This window comes from Lissotriton helveticus, chromosome 1_1, assembly GCF_964261635.1.
Source record: "Lissotriton helveticus chromosome 1_1, aLisHel1.1, whole genome shotgun sequence".
In the NCBI taxonomy this organism is placed as follows: Eukaryota; Metazoa; Chordata; class Amphibia; order Caudata; family Salamandridae; genus Lissotriton; species Lissotriton helveticus.
In genome coordinates, this window is record NC_136057.1 from 484,789,953 (window position 1) to 484,810,028 (window position 20,076).

Here is a 20,076-nt window from a genome sequence, read left to right on the forward strand (position 1 = left end):
CTATATACATTTTGATACCAAGAATTTCCTTATCAAGTAAGTACTTTTTAAAATACTGATTTTCACAGGTAAGTAAAATAATCACTTAAATGAGTCTTTACGTGCAATGCTATCACATAGGAGAAAAAGGCATATACAGTATACAGGTACTTGCAATAGGTTTCTGGGGGAGCCCTTCAGGATTTAAGGTGCTAGAGGGGCAAGGTTCAAAGTACCACCAGCACTTAGAGTTTACCTGCCAGGGGCGTCAGAGTGCAGTCGTGCTGGAAGCATTATGCGCTACACTGAAGGGACACCTAAAAACAGGCAGCACAGGGAGACTTAGAAACAAGAACGGGAACACCCGAAGGGGGTTTGGTTCGCAAGGGTACTGGAAGAAAGACAGCACAGTCTGTTCTCGGTAGCTGGGGCTGGGGCTCTCGGGCGCAGAGGGATTTGGTCAGGTGGGGTGGTGCATCAAAGGGCTTTGCAGTTGTCAGTCTCGCCAGTTGAGGGTGCAAAAACCAGGACAGCTGGGCCACTCCGGAAGTGGGTCTCGGAGGTCCGGATGTCCCTCGATGGCTGCTTGGTCTCCATGCTGTTGGAGTTTCGCCTGGTTGGTCCTGGTGTCCTATCACTTTGTGGGGAGACGGATCTGCCCTTCTGCAGTATGCAGACATCTTCCTGGGCAGCTGCTGCATCAGTAGGACTGGTGAGTGACAGTACAGTAAACCAGACTCTACTGTTTTGGTGCCAGCGGACTGCACAAGATTAGCTCCTCTACTCCAAGGGAGATTGCTGGCAATTTTTGGAGGGTTGGCAGTCTACCTGGGTTCTTGGTACAGTTTCAGCTACAGGAGGAGTCTATTATTTCTTCACATCAGGTAACCCACCTTAGGGGTGGAACTGGCCCGATAGTGAACACACCTTCCGACTAGCTTTTCCTGCCTGTCCTGGTGCCAAATGGGCCCGGACCAGGGAGTGGCATTTCTCCTGTCGGGGGAAAAATTGGGTCGCATATATAAAGTGGCAGAGGCCTTTGAAGCCTCCTGCCTGATTATTAGCCATCCTATTTGGAGGAGGTGACAAGGCCTCCAGGCAGAGCAGGCATGGTTTCTGCCCGCAGAGCGTAGAATCTCACCTGCAGGGGGTCAGAAACCGGTCTGTGGTGGCAGGCTAGACTACACCAGTCAACAAAGTAGAGGTTGGTAGGTTTTCAGGGGGTACCTCCAAGGTCCCCTCTGGATGCATGTATTATTAAATTCACCAGTGGAATCAGTGTGGGCTTATTAATACGAGATGTCTGATATCAAACATCTTTAGTTTCAGTGAAGCAATCAAGTAGCTGTGGAACTCTTAAATCGCCAGTTCCCAGTACTTCTACTCAAGATGGATTACCTATTCACTGGCAATGTCCAAGAATAAACTTGAACTTTGTAGGAAGCTGGCTCTGTATATACTGTACCAAGTTCAAGTTCAGAATCTTTATTAGATTGTAGGTTTTACAATCATAAAAGTACAATTTATAAGCACACAATAAATAAAAAACATTACAAACAATTAAATTCAAATGACAGATAATGACAGTTACAGTACAATATATCAGACAGTATGAGCATGGGCAATATATAATTAAAAATATAAATAACTGTAATCTTAAAAATCACCTAAAATGTTTGCAGCGTGGTTAGCCATCCATGCTTTTCCTAAAGCAGATGGCTTTTTTAAGAAAGTTACATACAAATAAAGTGCAATCGCTATTCAGTAGTTGTAAGTAATAAAGTGCAGGTTTAATTTGTGTGAAACTCAACTTTTTAAGGCACGGTTTAAGGTATAATTTCCGTGGGGTGGAGTAATAGGGGCAGATAAAAAGGAAGTGTGCCAGATCTTGAGGAGACTTTCCGTCGCAGCCACAAGCTGGCAACACTTCGCCCCGTTGAGCCCCACTTGGGACTGCCAGTAGAAGATGATAGAGGTCAAAGCGGAACCTTGTTAACAGAAATCGTTCATAGCTTGACATAGGCCATGTCAGGTAAGGTTCCATTTGCAAGCAAGTTTTTAATAATAGGTGTTTCCGAACACTGACCTTCTGTATCTCAACCTCTTCTCTGTCAGTACCTCTTAACAGTAGTATAGCATTCTTAACCGAGCTCACATCAGATTTTGTAATTAAGTTTGGGGCATAGAACAGATCCTGTCGATCGATTGCCGTTAGGCTGTCCTTTATGTACTTCACCCACGGTACTTTAAACCTCCCATCTAGCTGTAAGGCTTCTTTCAGTAGAGCATGTGTTAATGGAATGTCGTTGTTCAGCCAGCAATTCAACCAACATATAACAGGGCTTACTGCTATTCTGTCACCTAAGTAGGGGATCCCCAGCTCCTCGTGTACCGAGTAGTTCCCAATGCCCCTGGGGAGTCTCAGAATCTTTTTTAGGAAGTTATTTTCTGTGATCTCTAGGTCTTTAATCTTACGATAGCCCCAGAGCTCACTCCCATAGCAGGCAACGGCCACGCTTTTTGCCTGGTACAATTTAAGCGATGCGACCATCGGGCAATTGCCGATTTTTTTTGCAAAGCCAAGAATGGCCGCATTGACCCTTATTGTTTCTCCCTTCTTCTTGGGGACTGCTGGGCCCCATGATAATTTGTGATCTAGCAGGACCCCGAGGTAAGAGAAGGAGTTGGTTGATGGAATTTTCTCCCCATTTATACTGAAATGATCAGTTTTCAAAACACCCTTACCTGCTTTCATAGCGTAGGACTTGGTATTATTTATGCTTAAGCCACGTGACTCCATGAATTTGTGGAAGGAGTTTAATAGTTTCTGGAGGCCGATTGCTGTTCTAGAAATAAGAACAGCATTGTCTGCGTAGAGTAATACAGGTACCCCTTTGCGCTCAACTAAGGGGTAATCTGCTTCTACGTTAAGAAGAAATTCCTTCAGTTCATTAATATACAGGTTAAATAAAAATGGGGCCAAGATGCAGCCTTGTCGGACACTCCGATTTATTTTGAATTCGTCCGTTACATTAAGGTCTTGGGAGTAACGGACGTTCGCTCTGGTATCTGTATGCAGATCAGCGAGGAAGTTGACAAGGTTCCTCTCTACACCCATTCTCAACAAAGCAGCCCATAATAGGCTTCTGTCTACACAGTCAAATGCGGACGACAGGTCCATAAATGCCATGTAGACAGTGCCTTGTCTCGCCAGTGTATACTTGCTTAGGATAAGGTATAGGTTCAGGCACTGCGTAATGGTTGAGTGGCCTGGTCTGAACCCGTATTGTATGGGTGAAAGGATGTTATTATCTTTAGCCCAAGTAGATAACCTGTTAAGAATTACACCCCCCACCACTTTAACTACTGAATTTATTAAAGAGATTGGCCTGTAACATAACGGGCTGCTGCGATCGCCCTTCTTAAAAATGGGGACTATAGTCGAGAGACCCCAAATACTTGGGCATCCAGTTGTCACTGCTGCGTTTATTACAGCCGTGAGAACCAGAGCCCAGAAAGGGATGCTGGACTTAAACAGGTCCGGCGGCAAACCATCCGGGCCTGGGGCCTTGTTGATGGTTAGACCCTGTATTCCCCTAGCAGTCTCTTGTACTGTGAAACACAGTGGAGTCACAGTTGAAGATAAAACATCGTGGTCTACCCGGTGCTCATTACTCTTAAAAATTGTGCTGAAATGGGACACCCACTTCCCCTCTGGGATGTTTGTTCCAAGGGCTGTGTCGTTTGGGTTGTCAAACAAAGGTTTGTTAATTATTTGCCAAAACTTGCTGCTGTTCCCCAACACTGAAGGGTCTAAAAGGGATTTAATAACGTTAGCCTTAATTTCCTTTTTTCTGATAGCTATGGCTTTCCTATAGGCCATACGGAGATTTTTTATCAAGTCACAATCTCTGGGTTTGGTTTTTAGTGCGTGTTTCAAAACCCTACTTGCCTTTGAGCAGTTATAATCAAACCATTTGGAATTATTCTCACTATGTCCCTTTGTAGGCGCTGTGAGCATGGAGCCAATTTTGGTGACCAACCCCTCGAACCTGGACAAAATGTTCGCGGGGGTTGATACAGACGATAAGCAAACAGACAGCTCCTCTTCACATGCGCTGGTTATTTTAGTATACAGGGTATCTTGATTTATCATTGACCATCTAATGCGACACCTGCCATTTACGCACCTTAGCGTACCATGGTCGGTGCGTGGCTGTCGTTTAGCTAATAATGGTCCACCCAAGTTTAAGAGAAGGGGATTATGATCACTGTATACACTAGTGAGGATAGTAAAGTGCGAGACCCAATAAACAACATCTGGGGATATTAATATATGATCAATGAAGGATCCCTGCCCATGTCCTTTAAAGGTTGGGGTGTCAAAGATTTTTGTATCGGGGACCAACGACATGGCTACAGTCAAGTTGTATTCATTCACTAAGTCGTTTAAATTCTTACCGCCCCTACTATGGGAGAAGTGAAAACCTTCCTCAATATTACACCCCAAGGACCCCATTGGCGTACTAGCTGGGTTACCACATGGTTGGACATTAAAGTCGCCTGCTATCAACAAATACAGTGATACAGTGTGAACATTTTTGCTCAATATATCAATTAGGGAGGCAATGTTACAAACTTCATTACTACTATTAGCGTTATAAAAGTTAACCAGTGTCAGCACATTCTTACAATTTTTTATGTCAATCTTCTGTATATTCAAATTAACATTGTGGCAGTTGCTTATATTGCAGCGCAGGCCTAGGTTAATGAAAATGGCCAAGCCACCCTTGGCTCTGCCCCTAGTCGAGGCAACCGCTGGGTTGATAAAGCTTAGAAAACCCTCGATATGGACGTTTTTATTCTCTATCCAAGTTTCTTGAAGGCACACTATGCTAAATTTTCTGATGAATGTTAGCCATACTGGGTCTCGTAACTTATTTGCCAAGCCTGCGATATTCCATGAGATTAAATTTACACAGTCTTCGGGTGCAGGGCAAATGACAGGCTCTCTAGTAAATGGGGTAGATGTTGGGGTAGGCAACACTACGCCTGCTGCCGCCAAACCCGTGGTGCTCATTGCAATTGACTCCCTGTGCTCAAATATAGGGACAGATGCCCCATGCTGGATATGAGAGTTCTCGATTTTGGATGGGGAATCCATAGTTAACAGTAGTGTACTGGGGTGGTTTTCGTAGTTACCTGCTGTGCTTTCTGTCTTGTCGGCGCCACTTTCGGTGTCACCATTTACTGGCCTTGTATCTTGTAGTAGTATTGAAGGCACCTCAGTTTCCCCAGAGAACACTGTAAAAGGTACTTTAGGGGAACTACTATTTTTATTAACAGTTTTTAAAGCAGTGTATGCATCTTTTTCACTGCGACGACGCCCCAGCTTCACAGGTAACCTTGTGGGACATGAAGCACTTTCCCCACCCCCCATAGCTTCTGCACTCCTTAAACATCAGTCACAATCCTCCAGGCCGCTAAAGGCCTCAAACCTGTTAGAGAGCTCTAAGGGCGTAAATGGTAACAAATTTGACATATTCCCATTTAGGCCTGTTTTATGATGAAAAGGTATAGTGTTCCACCCATGTATGACTGATGATGGGGCCGGTTGGTACATGTATGCAGGATTCAAAGCAGACTCAACGTTAAGGAGTTGGGAAGTGGTGAAGATATTGTTATTAAGGTGTTGTGGGGGGAAGACAGTGGATCTGGGGTAAAAGTACGTCAGGGGGCGTGGTACTATACAATTCTTTTCATTGCCGTATGGCCAGTTCAAGATATGATATACAGCTTTTCTGTCTCTAAAGTTTATAACCACGACGTCGCCGCCGATGTCCTTCGCTCTACCCCCCAACCAAGACAGGCGCCGGACATGGACTATCTCTCCATTTATCGCAATGGGTTTAGGTCTATAGAGAGAGCCAATGCGTTATTTTATTTTTTAATTGTGAGTATCCCTCTCGTTTACCATTAGGCAGTTCCGGGACCCCGGTAAGTATAACCACATACGGTAATGCTTCTGGAGGGAGTTCTGTAGGTGGTATCCTAGGCTGGCCCCCTCTACCCCAATTATTCTCCTTCCCTTCAGGTCTAGGGAGTCTATCCGGGAGAGTACTAGGTTCCCTGGATGGAATAGTGGTTGTGTTACTGGGTGGTATTAAAGTAGTAGGTCTACCCCGAGCAGCAGATGGGGCTGTTGATAAAGAATTATTACAGGTATTGCCACCATGTGCTTTCGGGGCCACATTTAGGGGATTAGAGGCAGCTGGGGTTGCTACAGCTGCCTGGCTATTGCTTGTACTGGGTTTAGAAAGTGTAAGACCCACAGTATTTTTTAGGAGGGATTGAGTTGTTGTAATGACTTGTTGGTGTTGTACTTTAGGTTGTCCTTGTGAACGTACAAAATTCCCTAACACAGTCAGGTCCCCCTCAATTTTACCTAGTCTTAGCTCCATCCCCTTAAATCTTTCTGCCAATGCAAGCATATAGCTACGTATAATCAATTCAATATTGACCAAAAGTGACTTGGGGGTGGCGGATTGCGAATCCTCCTCCATCTGGATGTGGGTAATGTCTGATTCTGTAGTTACTTGAGCTGGAGATGTCGGGGGAGTAGAACTGACTGTTATGGCTTGATTGATGTCAGGAGCTCCCGTTGGTGTTATAATAACAGTGTTCATCTTTTTACCAAACTCGGTGTGACTTATTTTGGGCTTATTCACAGTTGTTGTTTTCCTTCTTCTTTTAGGTGGAGGGGGCCCATGCATTTTTAGAGTCACTAGCCTCGGGTTTTTGCCTCTTACAACTTTACCAGGCCTTATTGTAGGAGATATCAGGATCTTAGGAGTGTTAGTAAGGGCATTGGTCACTGTTGGAGTGGTTAGTTGGGTTTGGGTGGGTGACACTGCCGGAGCTAAACATTCTTGAAGGAGCAAGGGTACACTGGGAGTCAGTGAGATGTTGTCTGCTGAGGGGCTAATCAGATCGTCGACCAAAGAAACAGACATTATAGGTTCTGAGAAGGTTCTGTTTTGATACGCTCAATAGAGCGACGGCGGTCTGCCCTCCTCTCAGCTAACATGAGCTCCTTGTTACCTTCTACGGCTGGTTTGAGAAAGTAATCGTCCAGTGTTCGATTAGTAATGTTTTTGTCCAACCCCACTAAAGCAGGGCTTGTAGCTGCAGTTGCCATTCAGTGATGAGAGGTAATGGCAAAGTAGATACAAAACAGAAACAGTGACTTACGTAATCCTTATGCCAGGACCACTGGCCCAGCCCAGCCTCTTCTGGCCGATGAGGGCCGTAGAGGGCCCGCCCTTTGCCCGGGCTTTGCCCTGGGCGTCCCGCTCGCGTCCCACGTTGCGGGCAAGCCCCTCCTTAGTAGCACCTCCTGGCGCTAGAGTGTGACGCGTTCCAGGTGCGCCGGTATGGAGGCCCCTGGGAAAGCGAGTTTCTCCTCGCTCCGCCCGCAGTTGACACCAGCGCGGCGGCGGGAGAACTCGTCAGGCGGGACAGAGGCGACCAGTTCTTCTCCTCGGCAAGCGGTAAGGGTGACCGCCAACGTGCAGGCACACACAGTATCCCTCGGTCGATTGACAGCAGCCACAATTGGCCGGGCGAGCCCCTCCTTAGTAGCGCCTCCTGGCGCTAGAGTGTGACGCGTTCCAGGTGCGCCGGTATGGAGGCCCCTGGGAAAGCGAGTTTCTCCTCGCTCCGCCCGCAGTTGACACCAGCGCGGCGGCGGGAGAACTAGTCAGGCGGGACAGAGGCGACCAGTTCTTCTCCTCGGCAAGCGGTAAGGGTGACCGCCAACGTGCAGGCGCACACAGTATCCCTCGGTCGATTGACAGCAGCCACAATTGGCCGGGCGAGCCCCTCCTTAGTAGCGCCTCCTGGCGCTAGAGTGTGACGCGTTCCAGGTGCGCCGGTATGGAGGCCCCTGGGAAAGCGAGTTTCTCCTCGCTCCGCCCGCAGTTGACACCAGCGCGGCGGCGGGAGAACTCGTCAGGGGGACAGAGGCGACCAGTTCTTCTCCTCGGCAAGCGGTAAGGGTGACCGCCAATGTGCAGGCACACACAGTATCCCTCGGTCGATTGACAGCAGCACCAAAATGAGGTACAGTGTGAACAAAGTCCAGTGGAACCCCAAAGGTAGTAGGAGGAGGTAAAAGTAGGCAGAGGCCGGGCTTGGAGAGTGCAGAGTGTGCTTGATTTGCGGTTCCTGGCTGGCACCAGGGGTTGTTGCTGTTTGCGCAGAACCACTGCTCGTGGGAGTCCCAGTCTTTGGATGAGCAAGGCAGTCAGGTCCTCCGGGGTTTTTGAGGTTGCTGACAGGGCCGGACTGGGAACCACAACCGGCACTGGCAATCCCTTGCCTGGGGTGAGTACAACCCCTATCTAGCCACTCTCCTGTGGGAGGGGGGCAGGAGCCTGTCTGAGTAGGGCTCCCCATCCTCAAAATGGCAAGAGCATGGAGTTGTGCTTCACCTCGCCTCCCCCACCTGAGCGGTGGGTTTGGCAGAGGCTGGCACTCCCCCTTTCCTCACTTAGGTTTTCCTGCCTGTCTTCCCACCAGAGTGGGGGTCAGTACCGGTGGGGACCAGTGGCTGAGTACAGCAAGTGGCCTGGAGAAGCTCACAAAAGGCGGCATGCCTTTGAAGCTCCCCCTGCCCATCCCGGGGACGGAGGACTAGCACCTCGCCCCATGATGTGCATTTTTGCAGGCCCACGAGAGCGGATGGCTTTCTACCCAGGGGTCCAGCAACATGTCTGCTGTGTGGCAGCCTAAGTCAGGAGACGGGTGTAGGTTAGTTTCAGGGGGCAACTCTAAGTTGCCCTCTGTCGTGCATTGTACATTAAATCCCACACTGGCATCAGTGTGGGTTTAATGTGCTGAGAAGTTTGATACCAAACTTCAGTCTTCAGTGCAGCCATCATGGTGCTGTGGAGTTCGTGATGACTACCTCCCAGCACCATATACTCTTAATGGCAGTACTGCACTTACAGTGCCCAGGAATGGACCTGGGTACAGGGCTTCTGCACCTGTACCCACACCACTGGCATAGGGCAACCAGCTAGAGGGGTGACTGAGGTATGCCAGGGCAGTGTGTTGTAGGCATGGCACAGGTCGACTGTTTTGTTCTTCACCAAGACACTCAGCCTGCAAAGGCAGTGTATGTGTGTCAGGGTACAGGGTCTCTAAGGGTGGCACAATAAGTGCTGGGGCCTTCTCTGGTCACAGGGCCCTGGGTACCTAGGGTACCATTTACCAGGGGCTGACATGTGGCGAGCGATGCCAATTGGGTTTAGGCTTCACTGCAGTTTTATGGAAGGAACACAGGCCCTGGGTACCAGATTGGCAGGAGCCCAGGGCACACTCGGTCAAAGTACATCAGCAATTCCGCAAAAAGTGGGGGCATACCATGCAAGAAAGATGGCACTTTCTCACAGATGTGCCGAGCTTCAAATGATAATAGGAAGGCTAGAGTCGCCAGAAAAAGCGTTCTAAACCAGATAGCCTGAACCCCTTGCTATAAAAGCCAGACCCGAAGCTCTTTCAACTGCACCCTACTGTTTCAGATCTCAGCGGTACACTACAAGAATTTGGGAGAGCAAAACAAACCTGGCAACTGTAGCTAATCACCTCTGGAGCTACTATCTAGCAAAGAACCGAACTGTTTTGCAAAGTATTCTCCTGGCGTCCTTGAATGTCATTGCTGGCTGGCACCCAAGAAATTCAACTGGAGGATTACACTCTAAAGACGAAATTTTTGAATAGCTTCTGAAAAAAAATCCCTTTTCTGGTGTCCCCGGAAGGTGGATGAGTAGGCATCCCAGTTCAATCAATAGCTAGCCCACTTTGTGAGCTGGTGCCTTGGCAACTGACATTTCCATTGGACTAGGCCAACTTTCGTGATTCTAGCTCTCCACCATTCAAACAATTCCCTGGTTTATGCTTACTGTCGCTTAACTTGCAAAGTCTTCGTGATCCACTTCTGGCCATCTCAAGCATGACACCCACTCGCTCTCACATGTGATGGACATTGCAAGTTTGTTGCCCTTATGCAAGACCACCACAGGGCAACTTAGTCCTTCAAGGCCACATCCCGCTATAGGCCAGGTAGCTTTCAAATCAACTTCCACTTTACTCGTCAAAAGCTTCAAAACTATCCTTTGAGTTACTGAATCTTGAAACTAAAAGAGCCTTGTCATGTTGGGAACGTTGGTTGTATGGAAAGGAGGCTTTTCCAAGTAGCAAATATTTCAGCATTTTTTCACGTCAAAGGCCTTTCCTACCATACGATTAAATTCAATTGATAAAGGTCTCTGGTTATTCACTATAGGCTTGATAACCATCTGAAAATGTGGCTTGATCTTTAGGGGTGGGGAGTGTGGGGGGTGATGCGGCTCTGATAACCACCTCAAATTAGATATTTACCATAGGGTGTCATGATCATTCTTTCAATCTGACCCACTGATCAGTTTCTTAAAGAACTTAAGGAATTATTATATCCCACAAAAGTACTTTCAATTTTCTACAGCATATATGATACATATTAGCAAGTACTATCATGTCGCTCAGTGGGGTCAGGGAACACTGAAGCCGAAACCTGCATCATGGATGGTATTTCTTTTTTATCCACCACCTCAATCTAGTGTTTACATGAGGTGGGCCCTCCACTTCAGACATGCGGTCCGCTGTCTTGTTCCAACTAGAAAGAATTTCAGTCCCCTCCTACTCGATGTACAACAGGCCTACCTATAAGGCATCCTCGTGTGCCAGACTTTAGGGCTAACAATTCTTGGACCTTGGGAATCTACATCCAGAGTCTCTTTTTATATATATAATTTATTTAAGTTGTTTTTATAGAGCCCAGCTTGGAATGCATGGTCCAACGTATATAAGTTTTCTGGCTGCTCAGCTGCTGCAAAGCTTGGGTTGAACAGCTGCCCCACATTAGGGAGCAAGGAGCTAAAGTGTCACGGACAGCTGCAGGGTCTACAGTGCTGTCCTGCCGCCTGTAAATTTCCTAGCATAACGCATGTGCTCCATCACATGGAGGGGCACATGCTGATCAAAGGATATGGCTCCAGGAGTCAACAGGTAAGAGAAGACTCCATGCAGTTCTTCCATTAAAGGTTCATCTAGTCCTAAAAACCAAAGTCCCATGTGTAGTCTTAGGGACCGATTGTGTGTGTATTGAATACAAGATTTACTATGCAAGTGAATGGTTCAGGCACACAAATGGAATGTATGGAAGGCTTGTACCCTTTACGGATTGTCTTTTTACACATTGCAGTATCCTATAGCAAGCAAAGCAAGGTCAAAAGAAATAATGAAAGTGAGAGCACTGCACTGCATGCACAAAGTTAAATATATCCCTGAAAAAGATGTACCATTTTTTACAGGTTTCTGAGCAGATTCATCTTCATCACTGCTACTGCTGTCTGAGACGGGCTTTCTCCAATACCTAGGTCTCCATTTTCTTTTGTCCTTCCAAGTTGTGTGTGGAGGAGCTGCAATAAAATATTTGTAAAGAAAAATTAGTACAATTCTCTTCAACTAAGCGTTGCATTGGCATTAGTGGCAGGCATTTGTGTGACACCAGCATTTCCTGCAGCCACATAAAGGAAACTGCCAAACAATGCAACCAGGAGGACATTACCAATTAAAAGTAAATGCCTCTATGTAGTTTAAGGTAAAGGGTAGAAAGATCAAGACAGGAGGGAATGCAAGGTTTGAAAAAAAAAAATATATATATATATATATTTAAACTTGTGCTAGTGCATGTTTTCAACGTTTAAATATCTATTGCTAAAAGAAAAGCCTTACTATGATTTTTACTTTCGTTGACTTTGCTAACGAGGAGGACAGCCATCTGGTCCATTGACATCCGATCACGATTGACACCAAAAAGTCTATCTACATATTTTTCTGGAAAGAAAAAGTTTTACATTTTTATTTCTAGTCAAAGTAGTGTACATTGCCCTACTCATTCAGGCATTAGAAAAAAAATCCTTTACAAATAAATGTCGGAGGAAAAGTTACTTACCTTCATTAACAATATTTGACGTGGTTTTTTTTAATAACGTTTTCTAGTGGAATTTATGACTAGTACAATTACAATTTTCCAACAATAGTGGAGGTAGATAACCTACCTGAGGTTTCCTCACTGCATTAATTTTGCCCAGTGCCAAGTGGACTCAAACTTGATGTACGAAGCTGGCTCTATATATAGTATACCAAAATGAGGTATAGTGTACACAGAGTCCAGTGGATCCCCAGAGGTCTAGCAAAGGCTAAAACAGATAATACAGTACTCTTTTGTGGTAGTGTGGTTGAGCTGGTAAGCTGTGTGTACTGGTCTGATAAAAGCATACATGTTACTTTGTAGTTGGAAATACTTTGTAAACTCTTTGGAATGCTTGAAATTACTTCAGATTAATTTCTAGTTACTTTTCAGTTACTTTTCTAGTTTAGGGCAAAACAAACCGTCTTGGCCCTGCAGTACACTAGTAAGCAGGACAACTCAATTGCAGACACAACGTTACTTTCTTGCCGTACAAGACGGAGTCAACACTTAAAGAACAAGTTACTTACCTTCGGTAACGATATATCTGTAAGAAACAGTAGTTAGTATTAGATTCCTTACCTTAGAATATCCCCAGGCGTCAGTCTGGATCCGGAAACTTTTGCGTAGCAGTACCCCTGCGCGTCGGTAGGCGTCGTCTGCAGGCGTCCCCTGCGGCTCCGCGTCCGTCGTCGGCGTCGTGCGCCGTGATGACGTCGCTGGAGTATATAGACGCCGCCTCCGCGCGCTGACGTCAGTTCTTTGCACACAGCTTTTCCGCGCCAGAACACGCAGAGCCATGTGAGAACTAACACTGGTGCCATTTGAAACTAGGGCCCTGAAAGGGATGTCCTTAACCCTAGGTATCAGTTCGCAGAACGGGGAGGATGGGTGGGGCGGTAAGGAATCTAATACCAACTACTGTTTCTTACAGATATATCGTTACCGAAGGTAAGTAACTTGTTCATCTGAAAGAAACAGGTTAGTATTAGATTCCTTACCTTAGAATAGATACCCCAGCAATACCAACCCCGGTGGTGGGTCTGCGAACCAATACAAACCTACACCAGAAAGTCCTGGAGGACCGAACGGCCAAAGAAGCCATCCCTCCGGACTTGACTGTCCAGGCAATAGTGCCTCGCAAAGGTGTGCAGCGAGGCCCACGTAGCCGCCTGGCAAATGTCCTGCAAAGGGACTCCCCGGCCCAGGGCAGTAGTAGCCGCCGTGGCCCGAGTGGAATGGGCCCTCAGCCCAACGGGAGGCTCCTTCCGAGCCAAAGAGTAGCATGCCTTGATGCACAGGACGACCCACCGAGAGATGGTTCGTTTCTGTACCGCCCTTCCCTTCTTCTCACCCACGTAGCCAACAAACAGTTGGTCATCCACCCGGAACTGGCGTGTGCGATCCATATAAAATGAAAGCGCACGTTTTGGGTCCAGACGATGGAGCCGCTCTTCATCCTTTGAAGGATGCGGAGGCGGGAAGAAGGAGGGTAAGGTGATGGACTGCCCGATGTGAAAAGCAGAAACTACTTTGGGCAGGAAAGAAGGCCTAGTCTTAAGAACCACCTTGTCAGGATGGACGGACAAGAAAGGAGGTTTAACAGAAAGAGCCTGGAGCTCACTCACTCTCCTGGCAGAGGTGATGGCAACCAGGAAGGCCGTCTTTAAAGTGAGAAGACGGAGAGGACAGGAATGAAGCGGCTCAAAGGGAGCGCACATCAAGAATGTCAGAACGAGGTTCAAGTCCCACTGAGGCATCACGAACGGAACAGGAGGATACATGTGCGTGATGCCTTTCAAGAATCTCAGTACAATAGGGGACTTGAATAAAGATGGCTGATCAGGTAGCCTTAAGAAGGCGGAAAGGGCAGAAAGGTAGCCCTTGATAGTGCCCAGAGCAGAGCCCTGCTGGGCAAGAGAAAGAAGGAAGAGGAGAACCTCGGAAAGAGGGGCAGAAAGGGGATCCACAGCCTTTGCTGTGCACCATGCCACAAATCTGTTCCACCGGCAGGCGTATACCGACTTTGTGGAGGGACGCCTGGCTGCCAGAATCACATCACAGACTTCAGGAGGCAAGTCGAATGGCCTCAACTGTCGCCGCTCAATCTCCACGCATGGAGGTGGAGGCTGGACAGGTTCGGGTGGAGGACCGTCCCCTGCTGCTGCGACAGAAGGTCCTCCTGAAGGGGCAGGCGGATCGAGGGACCGACTGACATGCTGAGTAGCTCGGGATACCAGTATCTTCGAGCCCAGTCCGGAGCCACAAGGATAACTTGGGCCCGGTCGCGCCTGATCTTCTTCAGCACTCTGGGCAGAAGTGGTATAGGCGGAAAGGCGTACAACAGACCGCAACTCCACTCGCGCCGAAAGGCGTCGCCGAGCGAGTGCCGTCTTGGAAACTCCAACGCGCAGAACTGATGACATTGCGCGTTCTCTTCTGTGGCGAATAGATCTAACCAAGGCTCTCCCCATTGCTGAAAGAGGCCTTTCGCCACGTCTGAGTTCAGACGCCATTCGTGATCCACCGAGCACCGACGGCTGAGTTCGTCCGCCCTGGCGTTCAGAGAACCTGCCAGGTGTTGAACCGTCAGAGTCACGCCCTGACGTTCCAGCCATTGCCAGAGGCGCAGAGCCTCCTGGCAAAGGGTCCACGACCCCACACCGCCCTGTTTGTTGCAGTACCACATGGCGGTGGTGTTGTCCGTGAACACCTGCACTACACTCCCGTTGACAAAGGGGAGGAATGCCTTCAGTGCTAGGCGAATCGCCCGCAGCTCCAACATGTTGATATGGAGCCGGGACTCCGCCGGAGACCAGATGCCTCTGATCTCCGCCTCTCCCAAGTGGCCACCCCAGCCCTGGAGGGACGCGTCCGTCACAACTACGTGCTCCGGTTGGGGAAGGGAGAGGGATCTGCCTCTGACCCAATCGCGGTCCGTAAGCCACCACTGCAACTGTCTCGCAGTACCCTCCGAGATCAGGACATGGTCGGATAGGTTGCCCTGATGCTGGGCCCACTGAAACTTCAGGTCCCACTGCAGAGCCCGCATCCGCCACCTGGCGTGATGCACCAGTAGGATGCAGGAGGCCATCAGCCCCAGAAGCCGCAGCGTCAACCTGACCGAAACCCGGGATAACGGCTGAAAGATGGGAATCAGAGCCTGAATATCCCGGACCCGCCGTTCCGGAGGATAAACCCGAAACTGCGCCGAGTCGAGAACCGCTCCGATGAAAAGGAGCTTTTGAGAGGGACACAGGTGTGATTTCGGCACATTGATGGAGAACCCCAGCTCGTGCAGGAGGTCTGCCGTCATCTGAAGGTGGTGGACGACTGTTTGGGGCGAGCCCGCCTTCAACAGCCAGTCGTCGAGGTAGGGGAAGACTGAAACCCCTAACCGGCGCAGATGAGCTGCGACCACCGCCATCACTTTCGTGAACACCCGTGGGGCGCTGGTAAGGCCGAATGGGAGCACGATAAACTGAAAGTGCTCGTGGCCTACCGTGAACCGCAGGTAACGCCGGTGGGCCGGCAGGACGGGGATGTGAAAATACGCATCCTGCAAGTCCAACGCTACCATCCAGTCTTGTGGGTCTAGAGCAGCCAAGACCTGAGCCAAAGTCAACATCTTGAACTTCTCCTTCCGGAGGAAGCCGTTGACGTCCCTGAGGTCCAAGATAGGACGGAGGCCTCCTTTGTCCTTCTTGGGCACCAGAAAGTAGTGGGAGTAGCAACCACACCCTACTTCTGGCCCAGGAACGCGCTCGATGGCCCCCTTGGCCAAGAGGGCCGTAACTTCCTCCTGCAGAAGTGTCAAGTGGTCCCCCGACACACGGTGGTTCTGCGGTGGCATGGCTGGAGGAGCGGACTCGAAGGGGAGGGAGTAGCCCCTTCGGACGAGCTGCAGCACCCACCTGTCCGATGTAATCGCGCGCCAGCGGGAGTGGTGATGGCGAACCCTGCCACCCACTGGCGTCACGTGAGCTCGAAAGCTCGGACTAGGAAGATTTGGAGGCTGCAGCAGGGGGAGGTGTGGACTGACCTCGCCGCTGCCCTCTACCGCCACCTCGGCGGAATCCACGGCCGCCACCGCGCTGGGGAGCGTTCTGCGGCGCGTGGCTGGCAGCTCGCGTGGGACCGCCCCTTCCTTGGCCACGAAAGGGACGAAACGAACCCGTCTGCTGGCGCTGGGTCGAAAGACCCAAGGACTTGGCCGTGACCCTGGAGTCCTTGAAGCGCTCAAGCGCGTTGTCCGCCTTGTCACCGAACAGGCGACTGCCATCAAATGGCATGTCCATGAGGGCATTCTGGACGTCTGGCGAGAAGTTGGCAGATCTCAGCCAAGCATGGCGACGAATCGCCACCGTCGTGGACATAGCCCGTCCCAGCGAGTCGGTCGTGTCAAGACCACACCTGATCGAGTACCTCGCCGCGTCCCGGACTTCAACCAAGGCCTGGTTGAGCTTGTCCCGCACTTCCTGTGGGCATTGCGGCAGACACTCCGCGACCGTATCCCACAGGGAGTGGGTGTAGCGGCCCAAGAGGCACGCGGTATTACAAGACCGCAGTCCAGCGCTCAAAGAGGAAAAGACCTTTTTGCCAAATTGGTCATACCGCTTCGATTCCCGATCGGGCGGGGCCGACGGGAATGCGGACTGTGAAGTGGAGGCCTGGATCACCAGACTCTCCGGGGAGGGATGGGTGGAGAGGAAGGCAGGGTCGTCCGAGCACGGACGGTGACGCCTGGCAACGTTCCGGTCAACCGGCGCACCGGAAGCGGGCCTGGACCAGGTGCCCAAAAGGACATCCGTCAGGGCCTCATTAAACGGCAGCAGAGGCTCCTGAGGGCATGACTGCGGTTTAAACACTTCCGTCAGAATGTTAGGTTTGACCTTAGCGACGGGGAGCTCAAGGCGCAAAGCCTTGGCAGCCCTCATCAGGACCACCGAATAGGCAGCCCCCGCCTCAGACGCCACAGGGGAAGGCGAGACAAACCCAGGGTTGGGCGACTCGTCCAGGCCACTGGCATCACCCAAGTCACCTACCCAGTCCACGTCATACTGGCAGGCACGGGATAAAGGGTCCTCAGACCCCTCCCAACCCTCTCCATACTCGTCCTCATCGTCGTAGACTGGGTCGACGACATAGACTGGCTCCTCGGGGTCAATGGGCCCCATCGGCGCCGGATCCGGCGTCGGACGACGCCGGTCCGACTCCGCGTCAGGAGTCAGAGAGGGAATGGGGGTGGCGCCGCGCGGCGTCGGCGCCGGGGAGCCGACGCCGGCCGGAGCCGGGGAGCCGACGCCGGCCGGAGCCGGGGAGCCGACGGCGGAGTCCCGACGTCGCGCGGAGGCGGCACCACGGGATGACCCAACGGAATCGACGCCGGAGAGGCCGGTAGACCAGCCGGCAACGAACCTGAGGGGCCCAGCGGCGCCAGGGCCGGAGCCACCGGCGGCGTCGGGGCAGGAGCACCCGAACCGCTCGGGCCCCCAGACGGGACCGACGGGCCCGCAGGCGCCGTAGGCCCCGCCGGAGGAGACCTCGCCCTCATAGCCATGAGGAACGCATCAATCTCCTCACGCGACGCACCTTCCCCAGGGACCGACGGGTATGGGGCAGACGGCGTCGGCGACCCACGCGGGGCCGCGGGGGTGGGGCCACCCGAACCCCCGGCCGCATCACGCGGGCGTCGGGGGGAGTCGGGGGTGCGATGACGACGCCCCGACTTCTTACGCTTACCTGACGAACCGGAGGAATGGTGGCGACTCCCGGAGCGCTCATGGCGGCTCCGCGATCGTTCCCTCGACCGCTCCCTCGACCTCCGACCGGACCGGGACCGCTCTCGACGCGGGGCCGACACTCGGAGCTCGAGAAGCTTGCGGGACCGCTCCCGCCTAGCTTTACCAGTCAAGGCCCGACAGTCGACGCAGGACTCCACATCGTGGTCCGCGCCCAGACACCGGGGGCAGAGTCGATGGTGGTCGGTGACCGACATCAGGCGGTCGCACCCGTCGCAACTCTTGAAACCGGGCATCCTACCGGCACCGTAGAAGAATTAGGATTTAACAAAAACTTGGTCAAAAGACCGGAGTACTGCTCTTCGGATCTGCGCTAACTGGCGCGGAAAAAAGAAGAACTGACGTCAGCGCGCGGAGGCGGCTTCTATATACTCCAGCGACGTCATCACGGCGCACGACGCCGACGACGGACGCGGAGCCGCAGGGGACGCCTGCAGACGACGCCTACCGACGCGCAGGGGTACTGCTACGCAAAAGTTTCCGGATCCAGACTGACGCCTGGGGATATTCTAAGGTAAGGAATCTAATACTAACCTGTTTCTTTCAGATACATTTTTTAGAGAGAAACCACACCATGTAAACCCATACGAAAAGGTCGGCTTCGGCACTGGTGCATCTTTTGGTTTGGGTGCCGAAGGATCTTTGTCTTTGGGCACAGAAGGGCGTTTTGGGTTTGGTGTCGAAGATTCCTTCGGTGTCGAAGGATGTGTATGCTTCGGTGCCGATGGAAGAGGTGGAATCGGCACGTGTGATTTTGTGGGTGCCGAGGCACCAGAAGGCGTAGTTTTCCTCGGAGCCGAGCCCGAAGGCGGGGCGTTTGAGGGAATATTTCGGTCTCGACTGGGCCCCATGGGTGGAGTGCTGACCGTTGCCTTTGGCTTGGGTAGTGTCTGTTGTGCAGGGGCAAGAGTACTCACGGGTTGACGAGATGGGATCGAGTCATCCGAGTCCTCTGCCTCTGATATGATCTGGAAATCAGGCGAGTCTTCCTCGGCAGCGATTGGAGCCTCGTCCTCAGATGTCCTCGCTCTCAGAGAGGTCTTCTTCGACGATATCCTCCTCGAAGATGGCCTCCGGTGCCGTTCTCATCTCGTGTCGACGTGCCTTCTGATCCAGAATGGTCTTTTTCAATCGGAAGGATGCACAAGCTGTGCAGGTCGACTCGTCGTGTTCCGGCGTTAGACAGAGGTTGCAGACCTCGTGATGGTCGCTATGAGGGAATTTTGCTCGACATACCGGGCATCTCTTGAATGGAGTTCTGTCCATGAGGCGTAGGCCGTACGGTGCCGATTCGCCCAATTGCCCACGTCGATGCACCGGAATGTAGCTGGTGATGTCGAAAAGTCTGTTCGATGTCGAAAATGATTGTAGAAAGTTTTTACGCTTCGAAGTTGCTGAAAGTATTTTCTAGCCAGAGCGGAAAACTTTCATCCGAACCCAGTGGCGGAAAAAAACAATCTGAGGATGGAGTCGATGACCATGCGCAGTATTGTCCAAGGGAGGAGTCACCTATCTCGTGACTACAAAGACTTCTTCCAAGAAGACAACAACCTGCAATCATCCGAGCCCAACACCATGTGGCGATCTATAGCAAAAGTGTACGATCTGCAGCTCATATGCACAAAGTTACCAATTGCAGGTAAGTAAAACTACTTTTGGCGTGGACCTTTTGGGGGGTAGAACCAAGGTATCCCATGATTCAATTCTGCACTAAAAGTGCCCCACCAGTGGAATTAGGGCAGCTGGGTGCAAAGGGCAGGTGTGAAAATGCGAGTCAACAGGGACAAGTGGGACACGCTGGAGGCTGGTCATGGAAAGGTAAATCAGCCTAGGAGGGAAATCTTCAGCACTAAAGTTAAGTCCAAAGGAGGGCCCAAGGCAGCACAAGAGCCACACCACCAGAGGCCTATGGAGATCGTAGATTCTGGTTTCAGGCTCAGACCAGGAGGTCTCTTCGAGGGACAGACAGCCAGGGGAGGAAGTTGAGAGACCAGGCAAAGTCAGGACATCATTGGTTCTGGTCACCAGGATGCAGGGCCAGAGGATGCAGGGGTGTCTTTGGACGTCAAGTTTCTCCCTATCGTGAAGGTCACATCAGAAAGGGTCATCGCAAAGAGGGAAATGGGGGTGTACGAATGAAGGGGGCCGGCTCGAAATAGCAACAGGGGCTGAGGGTTGCGTTGCAAAGCTATCAAGACCATAGAAGCTCCCCTGGCACAG

The 20,076-nt window shown here is 50.9% G+C and overlaps 1 protein-coding gene across 1 annotated transcript in view; it reads right to left on the minus strand.

Moving 5' to 3' along the window:
• Positions 1–20,076, minus strand: part of ZFC3H1 (zinc finger C3H1-type containing) — an 830,061-nt gene that overhangs the window by 508,821 nt on the left and 301,164 nt on the right. Inside the window, exons 19-20 of the mRNA XM_078673923.1 lie at positions 11,818–11,919; positions 11,382–11,501 (exon numbers count right to left, since the gene is read on the minus strand). Coding sequence (XP_078530049.1) covers positions 11,382–11,501; positions 11,818–11,919 — 222 coding nt within the window. The remainder of the gene's footprint in view (positions 1–11,381; positions 11,502–11,817; positions 11,920–20,076) is intronic.